This window comes from Amia ocellicauda, chromosome 7, assembly GCF_036373705.1.
Source record: "Amia ocellicauda isolate fAmiCal2 chromosome 7, fAmiCal2.hap1, whole genome shotgun sequence".
Lineage (NCBI taxonomy): Eukaryota > Metazoa > Chordata > Actinopteri > Amiiformes > Amiidae > Amia > Amia ocellicauda.
Window position 1 is genome coordinate 11,334,091 of NC_089856.1, and position 19,655 is coordinate 11,353,745.

At 43.9% G+C, this 19,655-nt stretch overlaps 3 protein-coding genes across 3 annotated transcripts; 1 reads left to right on the forward strand and 2 right to left on the reverse strand.

Annotated features, from left to right (window-relative positions):
• Positions 1–1,227: 1,227 nt before the first annotated feature.
• prr13 (proline rich 13) lies at positions 1,228–5,837 on the reverse strand. Its single transcript, XM_066708379.1, has 4 exons — positions 5,724–5,837; positions 4,094–4,121; positions 3,032–3,507; positions 1,228–1,754 (listed from the first exon to the last, which is right to left on the reverse strand). The coding sequence occupies exons 2-4, from the start codon at positions 4,107–4,109 to the stop codon at positions 1,713–1,715; spliced, it is 534 nt and encodes a 177-aa protein (XP_066564476.1). The 5' UTR covers positions 4,110–4,121; positions 5,724–5,837; the 3' UTR covers positions 1,228–1,712.
• Positions 5,838–6,859: 1,022 nt separating this feature from the next.
• On the reverse strand, positions 6,860–13,710 carry LOC136754039 (anti-Muellerian hormone type-2 receptor). The gene is made up of 11 exons (XM_066710390.1): positions 13,023–13,710; positions 12,504–12,668; positions 11,950–12,096; positions 10,621–10,722; positions 9,409–9,518; positions 9,053–9,274; positions 8,567–8,681; positions 8,317–8,474; positions 7,860–8,016; positions 7,420–7,556; positions 6,860–7,283 (listed from the first exon to the last, which is right to left on the reverse strand). The coding sequence occupies exons 1-11, from the start codon at positions 13,060–13,062 to the stop codon at positions 7,173–7,175; spliced, it is 1,464 nt and encodes a 487-aa protein (XP_066566487.1). The 5' UTR covers positions 13,063–13,710; the 3' UTR covers positions 6,860–7,172.
• Positions 13,711–14,510: 800 nt separating this feature from the next.
• On the forward strand, positions 14,511–17,645 carry LOC136754040 (cell division cycle-associated protein 7). Its single transcript, XM_066710391.1, has 9 exons — positions 14,511–14,604; positions 14,783–14,899; positions 15,143–15,397; positions 15,824–15,907; positions 16,046–16,213; positions 16,358–16,504; positions 16,595–16,744; positions 16,977–17,113; positions 17,379–17,645. Exons 1-9 carry the CDS (start codon positions 14,593–14,595, stop codon positions 17,419–17,421), a joined length of 1,113 nt encoding a protein of 370 aa, XP_066566488.1. The 5' UTR covers positions 14,511–14,592; the 3' UTR covers positions 17,422–17,645.
• The last annotated feature ends 2,010 nt before the right edge of the window (positions 17,646–19,655 follow it).

Sequence of the window (19,655 nt, forward strand, 5' to 3'; positions counted from 1 at the left end):
AAACAAACTTATTTGTAATGTGTTTTCCATTTAACTAGTCCAGCACATATTGCTTCCTAACAGGCTTAAAATAGGTCTGGGGAAATACTCATTCCCGAGGATCCAGCCCATGTATGTTTTGTAGGTATCATAGAAATCATCACCTGCTTAAAACCTGGGGAAATGGGTTCAGTTAAACACACAGGCCAAGCTGTAAACTATAAACTAGCTCAGTTGAAAGGAAACCTTCTTACCCCCGAGAAACAAAAGTGTAGGCCACCCTTAGCTTCAAAACAGCATGGTTTCTGTACCTTTATTTGTTTAGCTCTACTAGCTGCAAATATGACCCTTAAATGGAAACAATGTGTTTAATTAGACCTTTATAATGGTTTGCAGGTCTCATCACTTTACAGGTCTGACATTTTCACACTTGCAGAGAATCAGGACCTGGCTGAGGAGCTGCCCAGCCAGAATCCAAACCCTGCTGATCTGAGAATCTGGGTGCTGGACTGGTGAAGATCTCGTAGCGCCCTATTGATCGTTCAGTGTGCAGAGGTCTGCAAATAAGCAGGAGGCATCACTTCCTGTCAGTATTACAAATAAAAACCACTGCTGCGACAGCATTAAGGAACATGTTGGCCCAGAAGCACACACTCGTGATCGGCAGATGTTTTTGGGTTGGGAACCTCTGCACTATGAACAGGTGGAGCTTCTATAGGTTAGTTTGACTGGAGCTGCTAGCCAAGGCATGAATTGAAATCAGTATTAAAACAACCAACCTGTAACAGCATGGTAAAAGTCAGTAGCTATGGCAGAAAATCAACAGGTTCTCCAAGGTTTATAGCAAAGGTGCTGGATCATGCCATCTTTAAAAGACATCTTTAAACACAAGCCTTTTCCAGTTTGCTTTTGTGTTTTTTCCTCCCACATACAATTTAGTATACACTCTGCATGGGTCTCTCATCGTCTGATTATTTACCATCTTGATTGACTATGGCTGTACACATTGTTAGCTTCTGAACAGGCTTCTCGAAACTGAACCAGGGGAAGTGGCAACGGGGAAGGGTATGATAGTTACACACTGTTCTGTCAAGGGCACTTTCAGGATGGTAACAATACTCCTTTTATTTCTCCGCTACAATTCCTGGCACTCAGCTTTGAGAATTTTCCCTTCCCCCTCCACCACCCCCCACATTTTATTTGTGCAAATTTGTGCTAGACTGGCAGAAAAAGGGACGCCACAAAAAAGCCTTTGAAGTTATTAATTTATTGATGTCCGGGGAACTGATTCAAATTGGAATGCTGTGTTTGGTTAAAACTGGATGTGAATGTATCTTATAATATGAGGAAGAAAAAAAAAAAAAAAAAAAGCTTTCTTCCATTATCTACAGATAATTTCACACTCGCCCTCTTTATAAGATTATACATATACATTCATATATAGATTAGATAAAAGAAAGCAGTTATATAGTCAGTAGCACAGTGGGACTTACAGTGGCATCCAGGGGTGTCCTCAGAGAAGCCCGAAATATTACGCAACGGAAAATCTGCCTTCTCACTTGCTAAACGTGAGGTGTCAGGGGAATGTGTTGTAGTGGGCAGCCCCCGGAGGACAGTGTGTGAACCCGTTCTGCAAAAGCCCATATGCAATATCTTTTGAACAGGGAGCTGCAGTCCTGATCGGCGATTGTCTGGACTGGTCTGCGACTCCGCGTCAGCGTCAAGAGTGATGGTCAGTCCGAGTCGCTGCTGCTGCTGCTGCTGCTGGAGGAATGCTGGGAAAGGACGAGAGACGGCAGGGGATCAATGGACAGGACTGGACAGCTGCTGGCATTTACAACTCCCTGTCAAAACACTGAGCAGACAAGCGGCCTCACAGCCAACCCCGGAGCAGAGATCATGACACCCCTGGACAGACTAACTTTAACACGCCAGACCCCACCCTCCTGCATACTATGGTACCCTAGCATTAATGCACTAATTTGCCCCAATCTACTTTCCATCTTTATTAGGACTCCCTTTCTGTTGCCCCTCACTGTTATTTCTCCTGTACTTATTCTTGCCCCTGTAACTGCATTTGTACTGCTGGTAATCATGCCCAATGTAACTACTGGACTGTATTTCATACCTGATCTTAGTTTATTCAAATTAGAACTCATTGCATTGTATTTATTGGCACTTATTGCTAATGCAAAGTATGTTTTGCGACAACCGGGTAAAGGCATCTGCTCAGAAATACAAAAATATAATATTAAAAACATAATATTGCAATATAGGAAACTACATGATCTAGTTGTAAGGTTAAAAGGAAACATGCACAGTAACCAAAACATGTTTATATGCGTCTTTGTCTTTTGCCATAAGGTAGAAGAAAGATGCATACCAGTCTTACAGTTCCAACATATAAGAAACTTTTAAAAGTTTAAAATTAAAGCTTTAAGCTTCAGTCTGAAGATATATTGGAGTACAATCCTTTGGGTCCTGATCAGGTTCTCCAAAACCGTATTTACAGTATACTATGAAATGGGTATTATATTTTGACAGGATGTTGCTTCCCTGTTCGCTTGTTTTCAGGTCTATATTATAAACCAGTGTTTTCACACACGCCATGTTCGCTTCACAGATGTTTCTGGTTTATTTATTATAATTTGGAAATAGAGTGTAACATATCAACAAATTCTGTTAACACATAAACAATACAGTTTTTTCCTAGGTCATTCTTTCCATAGTGCACGTTTTTCCATTTGGGTTCCTACAAAAATCAAATTTTTTCATCTCCGTTTGGAAAAAGTTGATAAGCAATAATATCTACAAGCAATAATTACGATCATTATGGTCACTAATTTTCTGTTTTTCGTTTTGTTTTTTGTTTCTTGTTGTGCAGGCACTTGGCTGGAGTGTTGGGATGGGATTTATTTTAAAGCACCCTCATCATTACAGATGTGCAAAGAAATTACTTTGTGCCGATTGTTTAGAGCAGCAGCATGACTTTTCCTGAATTTATATATTATTAACTGGCAAAAAAGCTGGAATGCTGGCTCCCCGGTTTTACCTTCCCATGCTTATGGTACTTGTGGTCCTTCTTCATCTTCTTCTTCATCTTCTTGTGTGCCTTGTGCCCTCCCATCACCATGCCAACCCCCGCCAGCCCCCCAGCTAATCCCCCTGCCATGCCGGGTGCCATGGGATAGTGTTTTCCGTGCTTGTGGCCTTTGCCGTGATGGTCTACTGGGTACCCAGTGGGATAGGGGCCTGGGAGGACCCCACCAGGTGGGGCTGGGTAAGCGGGGTTGACCCCAGGATACCCAGGGGGACAGGCGGGGACTCCTGGATAGGTCCCAGGGCCAGGGTGGTAAGGCTGCTGGCCTGGCATGCCACCTGGAGGCACGGGGTAGGGGCCTGGGAATTGGGGGTTGACAGCAGGAGGGAAGGCTGGGTTTGCTCCTGGTGGGTAGGCTGGGTCGTGGCCTGGAGGATAGTTAGGGTTGGGGGGCGGCGGACCCATGGGATATCCCCCTGGCTGCTGCCCTGAGAATGACAAATGGAAGCATTGAGCAAATCAACACAAAATTGCCATTTAGAAACGGAAACTACGGATCAGGCATAACAGAGCACAAAAGAAGGCTGAGAAAAGGTCTAATCTGATCTAGAACGCTCGTGTCTCCTTCTGCGTATTGGTCATACGTGTGCTGCATGGTGGCAGAAGTATCACAGCATGTCTTATAATTTTGTTTTTAAGGAGGATTCATCGCGAGCAGATCTCTCATTTTCATGCATGTCAGTTTTATCGTTCAAACAACCTGACGGTGAAAGACCTAATGAAGATATTAAGAGGTCTTTACCAAATCACTGCATGCCGCCCATGCCCTTTTGCCAACACCACCCTCGTTCAGCAAACACTTTCTTATTTGAATGTAGCAACCACATACAAATCACAGCCACACGAGAACAAAACATTACCAAACATTAAACACGGGAACAGTATAACAACGGTGGGAACCCGTTTTCCTTAGTTACCAGATTGTCGACATGAAAACAACACTCTACAGTTAATAGAAAGTAGTTTCAGCTAGCCTGTATTTTGGGTTAAACAAAAAACAAACAGAACACATACCTTGATTTGGCCACATATCTCTTCTTTCCTAAAAAAAGATAAGGGACATACATTGGAATGTTTTTTCTCTGATCAAAGAATATATTATCGTAGTACCCTAACAAAGCTGTACGGTTTCTCGTGAACATTTGATCAAGAATAGGTAATTACTAAATAGTGCCTACATAACTAATATAAACAATTATACAGGACAGAACAAAAGTAGAAACAAGATGCTTAAGAACACTTTCTCTGGTGAAGATGAATGCCTCCATTTTTAACATGCCTGAACTCCATTCCAGTCTGAAAATCAGCCGGGCAACCCAGTTTGGACACTAACTCCACTGCTCTGCACTTCAAGTCACACAGTGTTGCATTGGCATGTTATGTAGAACAGGATATTGTTTGTAGCAAGACACTGTGATCTTTGCTCAGACAAAACAGGGCGAAATCAATCTGATAGCAGTGGACCCGGAACAGGAATAGCAAAGAGGAACTCATTCAATAGAGGCCGACACAAACCCGTGAGTTAGTGTTTAAGCAGCATGATTCTCTAGTCCATTAGAATAGTGTACGTCAGGGTTGGGCAATCCCAGTCCTCCAGGGGCCAGCCTCCAGAAGGTTTTATAGGCGTCTTTCACTTAGTAACCGATTAAGATATGGAATAAACAGGCCATTTGACTCCATAGCTGAACAATGACTCCAATTAAGTAATGATAACCGAGCTGGAGTGAAAACCCAGAATCTCTTTTGGCAAAACTGATGACTGTAATTGCCCATCCCTCCTCTATGCATTAGCAGCACTAACACAACTTACACATGGGAAACAGAAAGAAACAAGGGGGGGTAAACATATTTTGTAATACTTATCAGCAGGTGTATGTAGTCACTAATGCAAGAACTATAAAATATCCAGCAACTGGTCTGTGTTTGGATGGATCTATAGATAGATCTACAGCTCATAAGACCTGGTGTGGATCAAAGCCTTGTGTAGCGTTTTAAATTAAAATATAGTATTTAGTTTCCATATAAAAAGTTTCCTCCATCCTCAGACATTATCCCACAAGCTCTTGTTCTATAGGATACGAAAGAAAACGTGTGGAAACAATTGTAACTATAGGTGTTATATTATATACACATCCGAGATAAAATATATAGGATTTTTTTTTTTTTTTTTTTTTTTACATCTGGGAAAAGGTTATTACAACAACTATCCTGAAATCGCCCCAGTACCAGGACTTGTCAATTTGTACAACTTTTTAAAGAGTAAGCGCGCAAGCTCCGACATGCGCGGTTAAAGTCTGTAACTTCAGCATGTACTGTTGTTTCTGATCACAGGCACGTTTTCGTAACATAACGAGGAAAACACAGCCTTGTTAGCATTAAACCGATCAAGGGTTTCCTTATTTTAACTTACGTCGCTACCACAAAGGTCTACTGTGCTCCTGTGCGTGCAACACGGCCCGCACTTCTCCATCGGGAGCGGGTCGTATGGGATGGATTGCAAGTCCAGATATACAGAGTTGACAAAAGGAAACAAACACACACACACACACACATATATATATATATATATATATATATATATATATATATATATATATATATATATATATATATATATATATATATATATTAGACCACTTCTCACCTCACTAGCTCGTCTCCAGAAAGAGGTGCGAGATCAGGGTTGCAGCTCGATGACAAGCCGCGGTTCTTCCGGATACAGTGCTGCTTCAATCCCCGCCCCTTATGTACTGAGCGCCGCGGCAGCCTGGGGTCGGAGGTCCGGGCGGAACTGGAACAGCGTCCCTGCACAGCGGTCAGATCAACTGTCACATCCAAAATCAAAACAAAATCAAGACATTATAAACACTTCCCTGGGCATTATTCAACATGGTAGCTGCAAGCATACGTGTTACATTCATCTTATGTATGAGTTAGTAATATGGGATTTGTTTGGTACTAGTTTTGTTCTTTGCAAAGGAAATTATTAGAAAAAGGGAACAGACTGTTAATACACCAAAGGCCACTGGTTGAGGAGTTTTGGGCAGTGTAAGCACAGATTAATCCGGTGCTTTAGTTGTTTTTTCCCATCCCGGAAAATATGGACCCTTGACCCCAATGTGCTGTGTGTAGACAGCAGGGAAAGCAATTACTGAGGACAAACGAACCTGTTTCAAGACCTTGGGATGTAGATGTAACCTATAATGCTAGGATTTCACACAGCCTAGGTGCAAAATGATCTTGGCAAAATGAAAACTGGAATAATTCTGCAAATCCATGGTTAAATTACAGATTTAAAGCAGCCAGCACACAATTAACTGCCTTCACTCATTGTTTCATTGGAATTTTCCATAGCAGGTTTATAGGGCTTCCTCACATACTTCACCATGTAGGGGTTTATTGATATTTGTATATGTATGGTGTGTATACATTTGCTTATAGAATGTATCATTTTATTTATTATAGAATCCCCCCTTTAGCTTGTTAATTGTGGATCCCACATTGAGATTAGTTTGTATAGGCAGGGACAGGGGTGGTGGTGTATTTTAATCGTGGCTCTTTAAGACATGAAAAAAGGTGACTCCTTGATGTCTAATCGACTATCCATGAATCCCTCTTCCTAAACCTCCCTGCACTATCAAAGGTGGCAGCAACACATTAATCTTGAGCAGAAATCATCCTTCCTTCAGTCTAATTAAAAATATGAAAAGCTCTTAACCCTGGTACCATTTCCCCAAGTCATTAAGAAAGTACATCTTGTTACTTTTTTTAAATGTAGTTTTATTTAAAAAAACAACAACAAAATAATGAATATCAAACATGCATTGCCTATGTTGGTGAAAGTATTGTAAAAGGAGATACTAGAAAAGGTTGTGGTGAGGTGTGTACAGGAAACAAAACAGTCCCTGAACTGTGTACCCAGGTATCAGCCTAAAAAAGAGCATATCGTCACACTAGCGCTCCCTTTCCTACTGAGCGCTGCCCCCCATTTGATTCACAGATTAGGCCCTGGTCACACATCAGGACCAGCTGAACGAAGAGCGTGGCAGCAAGCACTGGGGGACCATGTGGAAACAGCTGCGTCCAGGGCCGGTCAGGGAGGTAGGAGGGCGGCCAATCTGTCTGCAGCACACTGGGCCGTCAGCCTGGCTTCAGGGTCGTGGTCCCAGCAGTTCTCGAGAATCTCGCTCAGGCTGGTACGGCCCTGGAAAACACATGAGACGGTTCAGACCAGTGAGTTCAGGAGGACATTGATTGATTGATTGATTGGAGTTTAAGGTGTCCGTGCAGCACTGGAAAAAGCAGGGACTCTGGGACACCTCCAGCTCCAGAGGCCCTACCTGAATGGTGCGTCTCCACCGCGCAGGCACCTGGGGGCGTGCTCCCCTCTTGGACACCAGCATGAGCAGCTCTTCCAGGCTGGGGCTGGCGCTCAGCTCTGCCTCGTAGGGCAGGCGGTGCTCGGGCACCACAGCGCCTGTGAGGGACGGAGAGCGGGTTATTTAGAGTTCCAGAGTGCTGAGGCCGACTGTACCACCCATGTGTTTCATCTACTGCAGCAAATCCCCTCCACCCCCTGCTCCACTCATCTTCCACTGACTTCCACTGAATGGATCTAGAACCCCTCTCACTCTTCCCTGGTCCCCCTCAGTGGTAGAAGGCAAAACTACTCCATCCCAAATCACCAACTTATTCACCTTTTACATCCTAGCACTCTTTTTGCCTTCTAGTTTACCATCTGGTACCAGCAGCACTGTGCTGTATTAGCCGGCCATCCCACCTGAAGAGAGGTCGCGGCACCTCATGCTGATCTCCCACAGCAGGAGCCCCAGTGCATAAACGTCGGCCTGCTTTAAGGAGGAAGTGTTGCAGAAATTCAGGTTTCCATCCAGGATCTCGGGGGGCAGGTAGCGCAGAGTGCCCAAACGAGCACAAACCTGGGGGTGCCAACAGATCATTATTATTATCAATTATTATTATTCAGGGTGACTGAATAAGCAATCTAGTTAAAGTACCTTGCTCAAGGGTACAGCACCTGGAATCCCCCACCTGAGACTGAACCCACGCCCCTCCACTCAGAAGTCCAGAGCCCTAACCACTACTCCACACTGCCTCCCTAGACAGACAGGAGACAAGCCGTCACCCCCCAAAAAACCCCAGCAGAGAGACATCCTGCAGTGCTGTCTGGTAGATGCACTGTACCCTGGGAAGAAGAGGACACCACCCAAAGACCCCACCTGACGATTGTCGGAATTGAGCTGGTATCCCTGGTGCCTGGGGCTGGAGCACAGGATAGTGGAGAAGCCGAAGTCACACAAGGCACAGGTGCCGTCGGCCTTCACCAGGATATTGCTGCTGCTGAGGTCTCGGTGGGCAACGGCCGGCTTGTGTAAATCTGGTGAGAAGGACGAGACACGGCAGGGGAATGGGTGACGGGGGGCCTGACACAGCTGTAGGGATGGGAACCTTTTAAAGATGGTGTCTCACCGTTCCTGCTGACAACAGCGTGCAGAAAGGCCAGGCCTTCAGCCAGGGAGAGGCCTAGTTTCACAGTGGCTGGCCAGTCGGTGATGTTCTGGGAGAGATAGGAGTGCAGGGAGCCCTGGGAAGAGAACAGCATTAAACAAAGGGTCAGCTGGTATCTCATGTACAGACTTAGCTTTTCTATTTATTTCTGTTGTGGATGCTCTGAACCCTGTTAGGTCAGCTCTGCAGTGCTTTCAAGACCTACAGCATTTCAATTTCAGCCTTGAGTGTGATGTTAGTGTATGCTTTGTTCTGTGCATGGTGTTTTATTGCAGGTAATACAAGTGCTTATTTCAGTGCTGCACCAAGAAAACAAAACAACAATGACGTAATTTAATTCACTCTATGGATGGGTTTTCCTTCCTTGTTCCAAAGACGGTATCCCTGTTCCAGACAGCAACCCGTCTTTACAACCCATTAGCTGGATATATCTGCTCAGTTACTCACATGCGGTGCCAGTTCCAAGACCAGCATGCAGTCCCTGGTCTCTGGCGACGTCCCCGCTCCCAGGAACCTAATGATGGAGCTGTGCTCCATCAGGGGCAGTTCGTACACTTCCCTCTCTGTGCTGTAGAGGCGGTGGCAGGTCGGGGGGTACACCTTGAACACCACACTGGTCCCCTGCAGAGTCCCTTGCCATACCTTGGCATTGCTCCCCTTGCCCAGCACCTGCCAGGCCAAAGCCACAAGTCCCACCCATCAGAGGAGGCATAAAAAGCAGATCACGTCTCCTCCAGCAGCCTCACCATTAAAAATCTGATTTGACTGTCGCCTCGGTAGTAGAAGGGAGAGAGGGGACCTACCTGCTGCAGCTCTATATTGCTAAAGTCCAGGGCAGGTCTCTCCGATCTCTCGCACAAGCACAGTGATGTCACAGTCCCACCCTGCATCACCTTTGCACACCACAGGGACTCTCAGGGACGGGAGAATACAAAGCAGACATTGACATTAATGTGTTTGTTCTAGATTTTCACACAATACAGGAAACAATAAATGAAAAAGCCTGATTCACTTTACCAGAATCATTTAATTCCTATTTTGTAGGACTCAGAAAGGGCAAAGTAACGATTGATATAACCCCCACAATAAAAAATAAAAAAACTGCACACATACAGGTCCTGCAGTACGCAATCTCAGCTGCCCTGGCTGGAAGAGTCAAGGAGAGAGCAGAGAACGAGGGAGGCAGGAAGGAGGAGTGAAAGTGTTTTAATTTATTTTCTCTTTTGTTTTTTGTTGGGAGATGCCAAGGTCAGTGCACAGCTCAGGAAAAGGCTGTGAGCGCTCACTGTTCGGCGCCGTGGGCAAAGGAGGCGGGAACAGCCCAGACAAACAGATGTTTATCGCCACAGTTATGGTCGCCCATCACGTGCCACGGGGAGGATGTGGAATGAATGAAAACACCAATATTCATCTTTTTATACATCTGTGTTACACAGCAAACCCCATCATACTCCAAATCTCCTGACCTTGATGTTCAGACGTGTAACAAGTGCCAGATATTTTCTTTCTCTCTCTCTCCTTTTCCTTTAACAGGTTGAGAGTTTATTCTGTGTCTCCTCCACAGTGAGGATGCAGTGTTTGGGGGGGGACGTGGGACACTGTGTGCTGGAACACTGCCCCCACCCTCGCTACCGACTTCACATCTGGACCTTCACTGTTAGACCCCCCTTCTCGCAAGGAAAATAAATCCCTCACTGCCACAGTTCCCTTTCAAAAATATATTTCACTGTACTGTAGTGCAACAAAATTAAGGACAATCTATTGGTGTTTTTCCCCCCCCAATACCAATAGTTGTAACTGATACAAAGAAAACTATAAGTTATGTTAGTAAACAGTGAATTATATACATATTACATTTAGATTGAAGTAAGTGGAAACATCTTTGGGAGGCCTTTATCCAGCAGTGGATTGATATAGGCTGATGATGATATATATAAATATATTTATTATGATTTTATTTTGCGTGCACAACTCATGCAGAGACCCAAGAAGAGTTTTCTTTTAAAGCGGCCTACCATAGCCTTGGAAGATTTGTCTCCATTTCCTTTTCAGTACCAGAAAGCCAAACACCATGATCAACAGAAACCCCCCAAGAGACAGAGCCAGCGGTATCATATCTGGAACACAAACAGATCAACCAGATTCACAAATCAGTGATCAGTTGCATTCAGAATGAAAATAAATAAATACATCTTAAGGATTAAATAACAAGTATTAAATACAATACTTTTCCCCTTAAATATTCACAATAATTCAAGGAATACTGTATTCAATATTATATTGATAAGGTCAGAAATACCATCTGAAGGGGAGGCTTAAGAAGAAACATAACTTATTATTTTATACTAACGACCCAGATACATTCACACAAAGTTGTACACAACAGAAAATTCAGACCATTTACTTTTCTTTAGGAGAGGGAGAAAAAAATGCCATGGACTCTGTTCCCAGGCTGATTTTGAAAGGGAGGCGAGGTGTGTAGGTGGACAGCCAGATAACGCACAGCAAAAAAACACTGTAAAGCCAGGAAGAAAGTGAGCCGCCGGACACCTGCAGATTTCTGCTTGTGCCTTAACCATCCTGATTGGGATCTAGAGTAATTAGGATCTCCTGCCCCCCCACACACACAGACACACACACATGCAGTGCTGGCTTAATGAATTAAAGACATCTGGAGCAACGTTTTAATTCTGTTAGGGAATTTGTATTTATTTATCTCCAAATAGCACAATTAATGTAGATATCTCCTATGATGGTGTCCTGGAACTGCATGATGGGAAGACAAATGCATGTAGGCATGAGGAGATCCTATATTTTCTTATTGTGTGTGTGTGTGTGTGTGTGTGTGTGTGTGTGTGTGTGTGCTTGTGAAGATTTGACCCATTATTGTGGAGCAAACCATTCTACTGAAATGTTCTTTTCAAAATCAAAGAAAAAAACAGTTACTCTGATGCATCAACCCAAACCACCTGACAGGTACAAACAAAAGACAAGTTTTACACTCCGAACAGTAGAAGGTTTTATAACATTCAGAAAGAAACAGCAGCAGATTTTTTTCCTGAAGCCAATTTCTCTATTGAATATTTTATTATGATTACTTTGGATGCCTGTAAGTTATAATTGTTTCCCTTGGGGCGAGTCTGCAAACTCAAAATAATATTTTTTTTAATAAAAGATTAAAGAAATATATATATATATATATATATATATATATATATATATATATATATATATATATATATATATATATATATATATATATTCTTTAGTGTAAACCTTTGATTTTGTTTGGACCAAATAATAAGATCAAAACACTGAGTGGCTATCATTTAAAGGTGACATACCAGAGCCATGAGTACCCCTGTCTGCTGGGACCCAGATCAGCTTGGCATTGCAGAAATCTGAGTTGCAAACACAGGTGGTGTAATTTTGGTCGATCAGCTGGGTGGAGGTGCATATGTCACTGCATTGATCATCTGTCTTGCTGCAACCTTACAGAACAAACACACACACACATGCAATATTCACACATGGTTTAGCTGGCAACCAACCTAGACAAAGCCTTGGACGGGGACACTAGATATTCTTCTCCTTAAAGGAAAATAAAAATCACTAATACTAATATAAATCACACTTCAATGGCCCTAAATACAATGTAAATGACTGCAAATTTCAAAATTAATGATCAGGCGCTAGTGGTATAAAACACTTATTTTCAGATAATCAAGACACTGACAAAAGTGTCAAGAACTGACACAAGAATGAGATTCATGAAGCAATCTAGCAGGGTTTAAGTCTGAATGGAAACCAGACCAGATGACATAGTGAAACCGCTGGTCTACAGTACGCACAGTGGTACTGGAGTCATTTCTGACCCTCCCATCTTCCCCAGCTCTACCTTGCCAGTCAGGTATGGGCTGCCCGTTGACCAGCCGGAAGATGCCCGTGCAGCAGCTGCTGTGTGTGCAGGACTGGGCATTGCCACTGATGTTGCCCTGCCCTATCTTCTCAATGGAGGTGTAGGGGCCTTTGTAATAAGTGCATCTCCTCCCCAGCGAAACATCTGCAATGAGCAGAGGCAACATTGTACCCTAAATATTAACTTACTTTGAAGATAATTAATATATAAACTAGAGCACAGTTATGTCACTTCAAATACATACATACTTACATTCAATCATACATACATACATACATAAATGCATAAAAGCTCTGGCCAAAACAACGAAACAATCACTATGCTTGGAATCAGTTAACCTTCGTTTTAAACTCTTCTCTGAAGTTGTTGGTTTTGCTTTTAACCATTCATATTTGCTATCTTGCTATTAGAAAAACACAACAAAAGCATACCTGCATAAATAAAAGAGTGTCAATTATTTTTTTATACTCAAGTCAAATGAAACCAGTGACAACTCACCGAACAGAGTTAGGATGGGTGCCCACCAGAGCGCCGACATTGCAGGACAGTCTGTCTTGTGCTCCAACTGAGTCCGACAAACTGGGGGGAAGCCGCAATTCCCACAGTTCCCTCCCACAGCCCGGGCACCTGCGCTGGCTCCGATAAGGACCAGCACTGCATACACTCTCTCTCACACACACACAAACACAGACAGACAACACACATACTCCCTCTCTCTCTCTCTCTCTCTCTCTCTCTCACACACACACACACACAGACAACACACACATACAGACAACTCAGACAGACTCACACACACACAAACACAGACAGACAACACACATACCCCCCCTCTCTCTCACACACACACACACACAGACACACACACAGACAACACATACTCTCTCACATGCACAGACTCACAGACATACAGACAACATAGACACAGACTCACAAACAACACACACACACACACAGACACACACACAGACAACACATACTCTCTCACACGCACAGACTCACACACATACAGACAACATAGACACAGACTCTCACAAACAACACACAGACACACATATGCATACAGACAGACACACACACATATACAGACAGACAGATACACACACACACACACACATATGCATACAGACAGACACACACACACACACACACACACCTACTTCAAAGGATTTTAAGTCAAAAGATATTCCACTACTATCTCCACACCCTCCATCCTAATGCCCCCTTTCACGTACCAGTCTTTGTTTTTATTGTCTTTCTTTTTTAACGGGCAGAACACAAACAGTGAGCACAGAAAATAAAAGAAAAGAAACCAAAGAATACGATGATTTATTTGTTCTAGTTGATTTTGTAGATTTAACTGTTGTTATTATGACTATGACTATGACTATGATTATTATTATTATTATGATTATTATTATTATTATTATTATTATTATTATTATTATTCACTTTCACAAGCCGGACCTAGTCCATTGTAAACTTTAGTAAACTTTACTTTACTATTGTAAACTTTACCTTTAGTAAAGCTGGAGTGGGGATGTTGACACCACAGCAGAGTCTGAGATTCACTCCCACAGAGCGGGGAATTCCAGCTTCCAGCTCAAAGCAAGACTGACTGACTGTGTAACCAATCTTATTATTATTATTATTATTATTATTATTATTATTATTATTATTATTATTAACTCATGAGAAAAAGAAAAAAAAAACTTCGTGCATCTATTTATAGGTGGCAGCATACTATACGCACGGAAGCAACACAGAAAGCTACTAGTATGTATTTCAAAAGGCGCACAATAAGGATTTTACATAGGTTTACTTAGAAAGCGTTCCCTAAAAATAGCTTTTACTGTCGCACTCTTTGCCTCGGCTCATACCTCTTTCAGACTAACGGATTAAAATATATCTGCATTGATTGCACATGCCGAGATACTATTAACACTAAAGTTGAAATGCAATTGGCCTGTGGCACTGCCATTGCTATAAGGGTCCATCAGGGCAGGTGCGCAAAGACAGCCGCAGGGAGGAGCCCGGGTAATCAGAAGGGTTTGGACAGCTTTCAAGCATGCAGTCTCAGGTGCAGTTGTTTTAACGCTGTTTCAGCACTAGACTCGTGTTAAACGTTTCCCTTATAGTAAAGATGAGGCTGATGCACTTTTGTATGAGAGTCTGGGTCGGCAGTTCAGTGAGTGCGTTGCTTCTAGCCACAAAGCATGTGCTTGTTCTCGCAATAAATCTCTTCTCCCGATCAGCAGGCTCGACTCGGCATTGCTTCTCTCTCCATGGAGCTCGCTGACCTTTTCTCGGACGACTCCGGCAATGACAACGATAAAACCTTCTATGGTTTCGCCGACAGCGACCTGGACAATGAGGTAAGGTCTCCGCTCCAATACAATAGTAGGCAATCAACATCTTAATATTCATGGTTGATAGGTCACACTTGCCTGAACCCATATAGCACCAGTATTACAATACTGGACCACAGCCTTTCTAAGTTGTTAATCTTTGCCGCAACACGCTGGATGCTTCCTTTTTCTAATCGCTCCATTTTGGATTTTCCACTCAGTGCAGTCTCTCTCTCTCTCTCTCTCTCTCTCTCTCTCTCTCTCTCTCAGTGCTCTGACAGTGTTGTGGAGAGCTCTCCAGGCTCCCGTCCAGACCAGTTCACCCACCAGTGCTTCACCCTCAAAGTGGTGCTGCGGCCAAGAGCTCCACACCAAAGTGAGGAGGAGGAGGAAGAAGAGCAGAAACGGGGAGAGTCTGGGCCTTCCATCCTCGCTGCCCCCAAGTCCAGCTCGGACTCCGAGGAAGAGTCCCGTCGCAACTTCATGGAGAAGAGAGCCCTGAACGTCAAGGCCAACAAAGCCATGGTGTGCATGGGGTTGGTGCATAGATTTAGGGGAGGACTCCAATGATGGATGGCCAGCTCCATAGGTGACGGGGACGGGGGCAGGGTGTGGGATGCGTCCTCCCCAATTTTGAGAGAGCGTCAATAATTTGCCCAAAGTTGTGAATTATGGGTAGTATGTTTTCCCCACGACTTCGAAGTCGTGTTCATTTTGGTGTTATTCTAAATCCAGAATGGCCTTGAGCTGCTATGCAACTGGGGAGTCTGAACATCCCTCCCTGGTGAAGTGGGAGTGTTTTTTACAGACTGTGCCACAAGGGGGTGCTGCTGCTCCACAGCCCGACTTTCAGGCCTGAAAGAGTTCAACAACGGGGGTATCTGCTGTTGAAAAAACACTTGACTAGAGTCATGGATTTCCTGTCTGTTAATGCGTTTTTGTCTCTAAAAGCTTGCCCAGCTGATGGCTGACCTGACCAAGATGCCGGGATCCTACCTGAAGCCACAGAAGCCAATAGAGAGAGGATCTGGCACTGTGAGTCTGCGTTAATGGGGGTGTGGGTTGGTGGGGTCCATCGGTTTCACTCAAAAGGTCCACACCACAATTTAATGCCTGAGAACTTGGCAGGGTGGGGGTTGTTTTACACCATGGTGTCTCCGTCTCCCTTTCTAGAAGCCAAAACGTGCCCCTCGCTCCGCGATGGTCGGGGAGGGGGCTGTGAGGCGGAACCCGGAGAGAGCATCCCGCAGACAGACTCGCTCCATGGGGGTGGTTTCCCGCTCGCCCTCCCCCGGGGATGACCAGCAGCTGCAGCAGAGTCTTGAGGATGAGCTGATGGAGGTGAGGCAGGGGTGTAATAAATTGCAATGGATTGTTCTTTGTTCCCTCTGGTATACCATCGACACGGAAAGCTTAAGAATGTACTGCATAGCTAAAGCAGGGCATGTGAATGGACCGCTCTGTGAATGTGCGTCTCCCTGGCAGGTGAGAGGCCCCCCCCGGCAGCGGCGCCCCCCACCCCGTCCCAGCATGGTCCAGCCCCACACCATCCGGCCTGTGGAGGAGATCACCCGGGAAGAGCTGGAGCTGGTGGCTGAGAACAGCACCCAGAAAACCTACAGCAGCGCCTCTGTGAGTTCCAACGGGCCGTGGTTTCCTACTTCCTCCTGCTGAAGATAAGTCTGTGTCGGAAATGGTCAATCTCTCTCTATCTCTCTGCAGGGCTCTACCTGTCACCAGTGCCGGCAGAAGACAATCGACACCAAGACCTGTTGCAGGAGTCTCGAGTGCCGTGGGGTGCAGGGCCAGTTCTGTGGGCCGTGTCTGCGCAACCGCTATGGAGAAGAGGTCCGGGATGCCCTGCTGAACCCTGTGAGTTCACACATCTCTCCTAGAGTCTTCCAGCTCTCTCCAATCAATATATTTTGGAGGATTTAGTTTATGAATGAGCTTCACTGATTGGATTGTAGATAAGAGATTCCAATCTGGGATTTAGTAATTGAATGCCGTTGGCTCTTAAATTCTAGCACCACCACTAATAATCTTTTCATCGGGGCTTGAAGACCCCTGTGCCCCCAATGACCGTTCGTGCTCTTGCCCGCAGGAGTGGACATGCCCACCGTGCCGGGGGATCTGCAACTGTAGCTTCTGCCGCCAGCGCGACGGCCGCTGCCCCACCGGCATCCTCTTCCCCCTCGCGCAGTACCACGGCTTCAAGGATGTGCACTCCTACCTCAGCAGGTCAGGGGGCACTGTGGAAAGGGGTGTGGGGATTGGGGGAGGATGACTGACTTCTGGGTAATTTAGTTAACTGCACCTAAACCACTGATGTTTAGGTAGAAATAAATATATAAATGAATAAAATTAAACTTTGAGTTTGTCAACTTTAGAACCAGTGATAAAAGAAAGCGAACATTCTCCACTGATCCTTCACTTCCATTGGTCAGGATTGCCAGATCTCTGCTAACATAATGTTCATTTCTGGTCTTTTTTTACATACATCAAGTCTTCGTAACAAGCTCAAAGCAGAAGACCAGGAGGATGTCTGAGGGGACTGTTGCTGTTGGCCCTGTGATGTGCAGTCTTTCAGTTTTAATTCCACATCCCCACTGTAGCCTGAGGGTGTCACTGTTGACCTTTTAAACTCCTTCCTCTGTTTTGCTGCCTTGCTCCTGGAAAGTGTGATGGGTGATCTTGGATTGTTGAATGTATTTCTGTGATGTATTTCCTCGTTTATTTATCTTCAAATAAATTTATATATTTTTAAAATACACTGAAATCAGTGCTGTAGTGGGTTATACTCTAATTGGGGGGTGGCAGTTTGTTGACCAGGGAGTGACTGACAAACATCATTAGATATAGGTAGTATAGCAGGGTATACATAATCTTTGGGGGTATATGCAAAGCTACATGGGCATATGTAAAGTTCTCTTCACACTACATGCATATGCCCTCGGCTGTACCACTGTGTGAAACGCATATCTATTTAATGAAACCTTTTACCTGCCTGCCGTATTGGAGGAGAGCAGTGGTCCGCCCTTTGCCCCTGCTGTAGATTATAGAGACGGGAGGGAATGGCAAGGCAACTGCAGTGCGAAGTCCAGGCCCAGTGCTAGAGTCTCAGCTCATGCTGGACAAAGAGGTTGAGCAAAGTGGTTTTCCAAGGATCCCCCCCACCTTTGATTGGAGCAAAAATGTACAACAGTAAAAATCACGGCACCATCGTCCCTGGAAAAAAAAGATTCTGACCCTCCTCTGTCGACGGAGGTGGAAGGACCATTCACACTCTGGTGGGCTTTAGAGAGGTCTATTATGAGAGACTCCCTTAGTGGTGGATGTGAGTTTTGTGGGTTTAAAGTTGCCATCGGGGTTTAATTAGATTTAGACCCTGATCATCTCCCAGGACAGTTAATTAAGTGACCCTTTGATCGACTGTCTATATGGTAACTAATCAAGCAGCTGTTTAACTAGGGCTACCCCATTCATCCCACGGCCTTTGTCCCTCATTTTCTAAATTGGATAGTCTGGCCTCTAATCGTCAGTTTGTATTTATCCTGTCTTGTTTTGCTCTGTGTGTGTGTGTGAATGAATCTAATCACTAAAACGTATATTATTCCCAGGGTCCACAGATCATATTTACTTTTTTCCCTTCCTCTCCCAGCTGATGAGGTGCTGGCACAAAGTGAAACCAATCACTTCAACCAAGTGACCTGCATGCATTCTGTGCTTTGAGAAATATTTTTTCACTTCTGTGGGCCAAAACGATAAAATCATTATCGTTTTATTTGTTTTTTGCTTTGTCCGGTGCATTTTCAGTTAATTTCAAAGTATTTGACCATATTGTTTATTTGTTTAATGGATTTATTTGGCAGTATTGCCCTAATCACAAGTTTATTTGATTTATTGCACATTGAGTTCATGTATTTTGTTTATCACCGTTAGATTTTACATTTTTTAATTGATTTTAAGAATTGATTTAATTTTTTTTTAATCATAAGTATTCAAATTTTGAATGTTTTTATCTAATGAAATGTAAAATACTTATCCCAATAAAACCGTATTCTATGAGCCAAAACCATCTTTGACCACGAGGTGGCACCCTAACAGAGAAAAGCCCAGTGGGGAGGTTGCGGTTGTACCAGCTTGGGCTTTGTGGATGCTAGACTTCAGTTATGATGAGTCTTTTCTAAAAGACAAACCTTAAAATTAATTTTTAATACCCACTTAATGTCCTTAATTTCCCCCGTTGATTTAATCGATAGATTCCATTAAAATACCTCATTGCTTTCAGAATTGGGTGGCAGGGTTTTAACACTTAGGAGCGTCCTAGTGTGAGATGGGGCACAGTACAGCTCCCATAGTGCACCAGGAGAAGGACAGTAGTGGAAGCTATATATACACATACAGTAAAATATTTAAATTCATCTATTTTCAGTGGAAGCAGTAAAGAATGAGTTGTAAAACCAGAAAACACCCTTTCCCAACTTGAACTTCGAACTGCCCTGAAACAGACGGCAATAGGGCCAGTAAACTAAAACATGCCCCATTTCAAAATCCACACCTTACCCATTGGGACTTACTGTTTTGCAATAGATCCCTGAACAGTATCCCTACCCCCTCCCATAATAACCTTTAAATAAATTAAGACAGAAGAATTTTCAGTCACGTGTACTGAGGGCATTACAATTTAATAATTCTCCAATACATACATACAAAAAAAAAAAAAAAAAAAAAAACTCGTCCAAAAATAGTAATTTCTTTTCTGCTAAATGATTACATATCA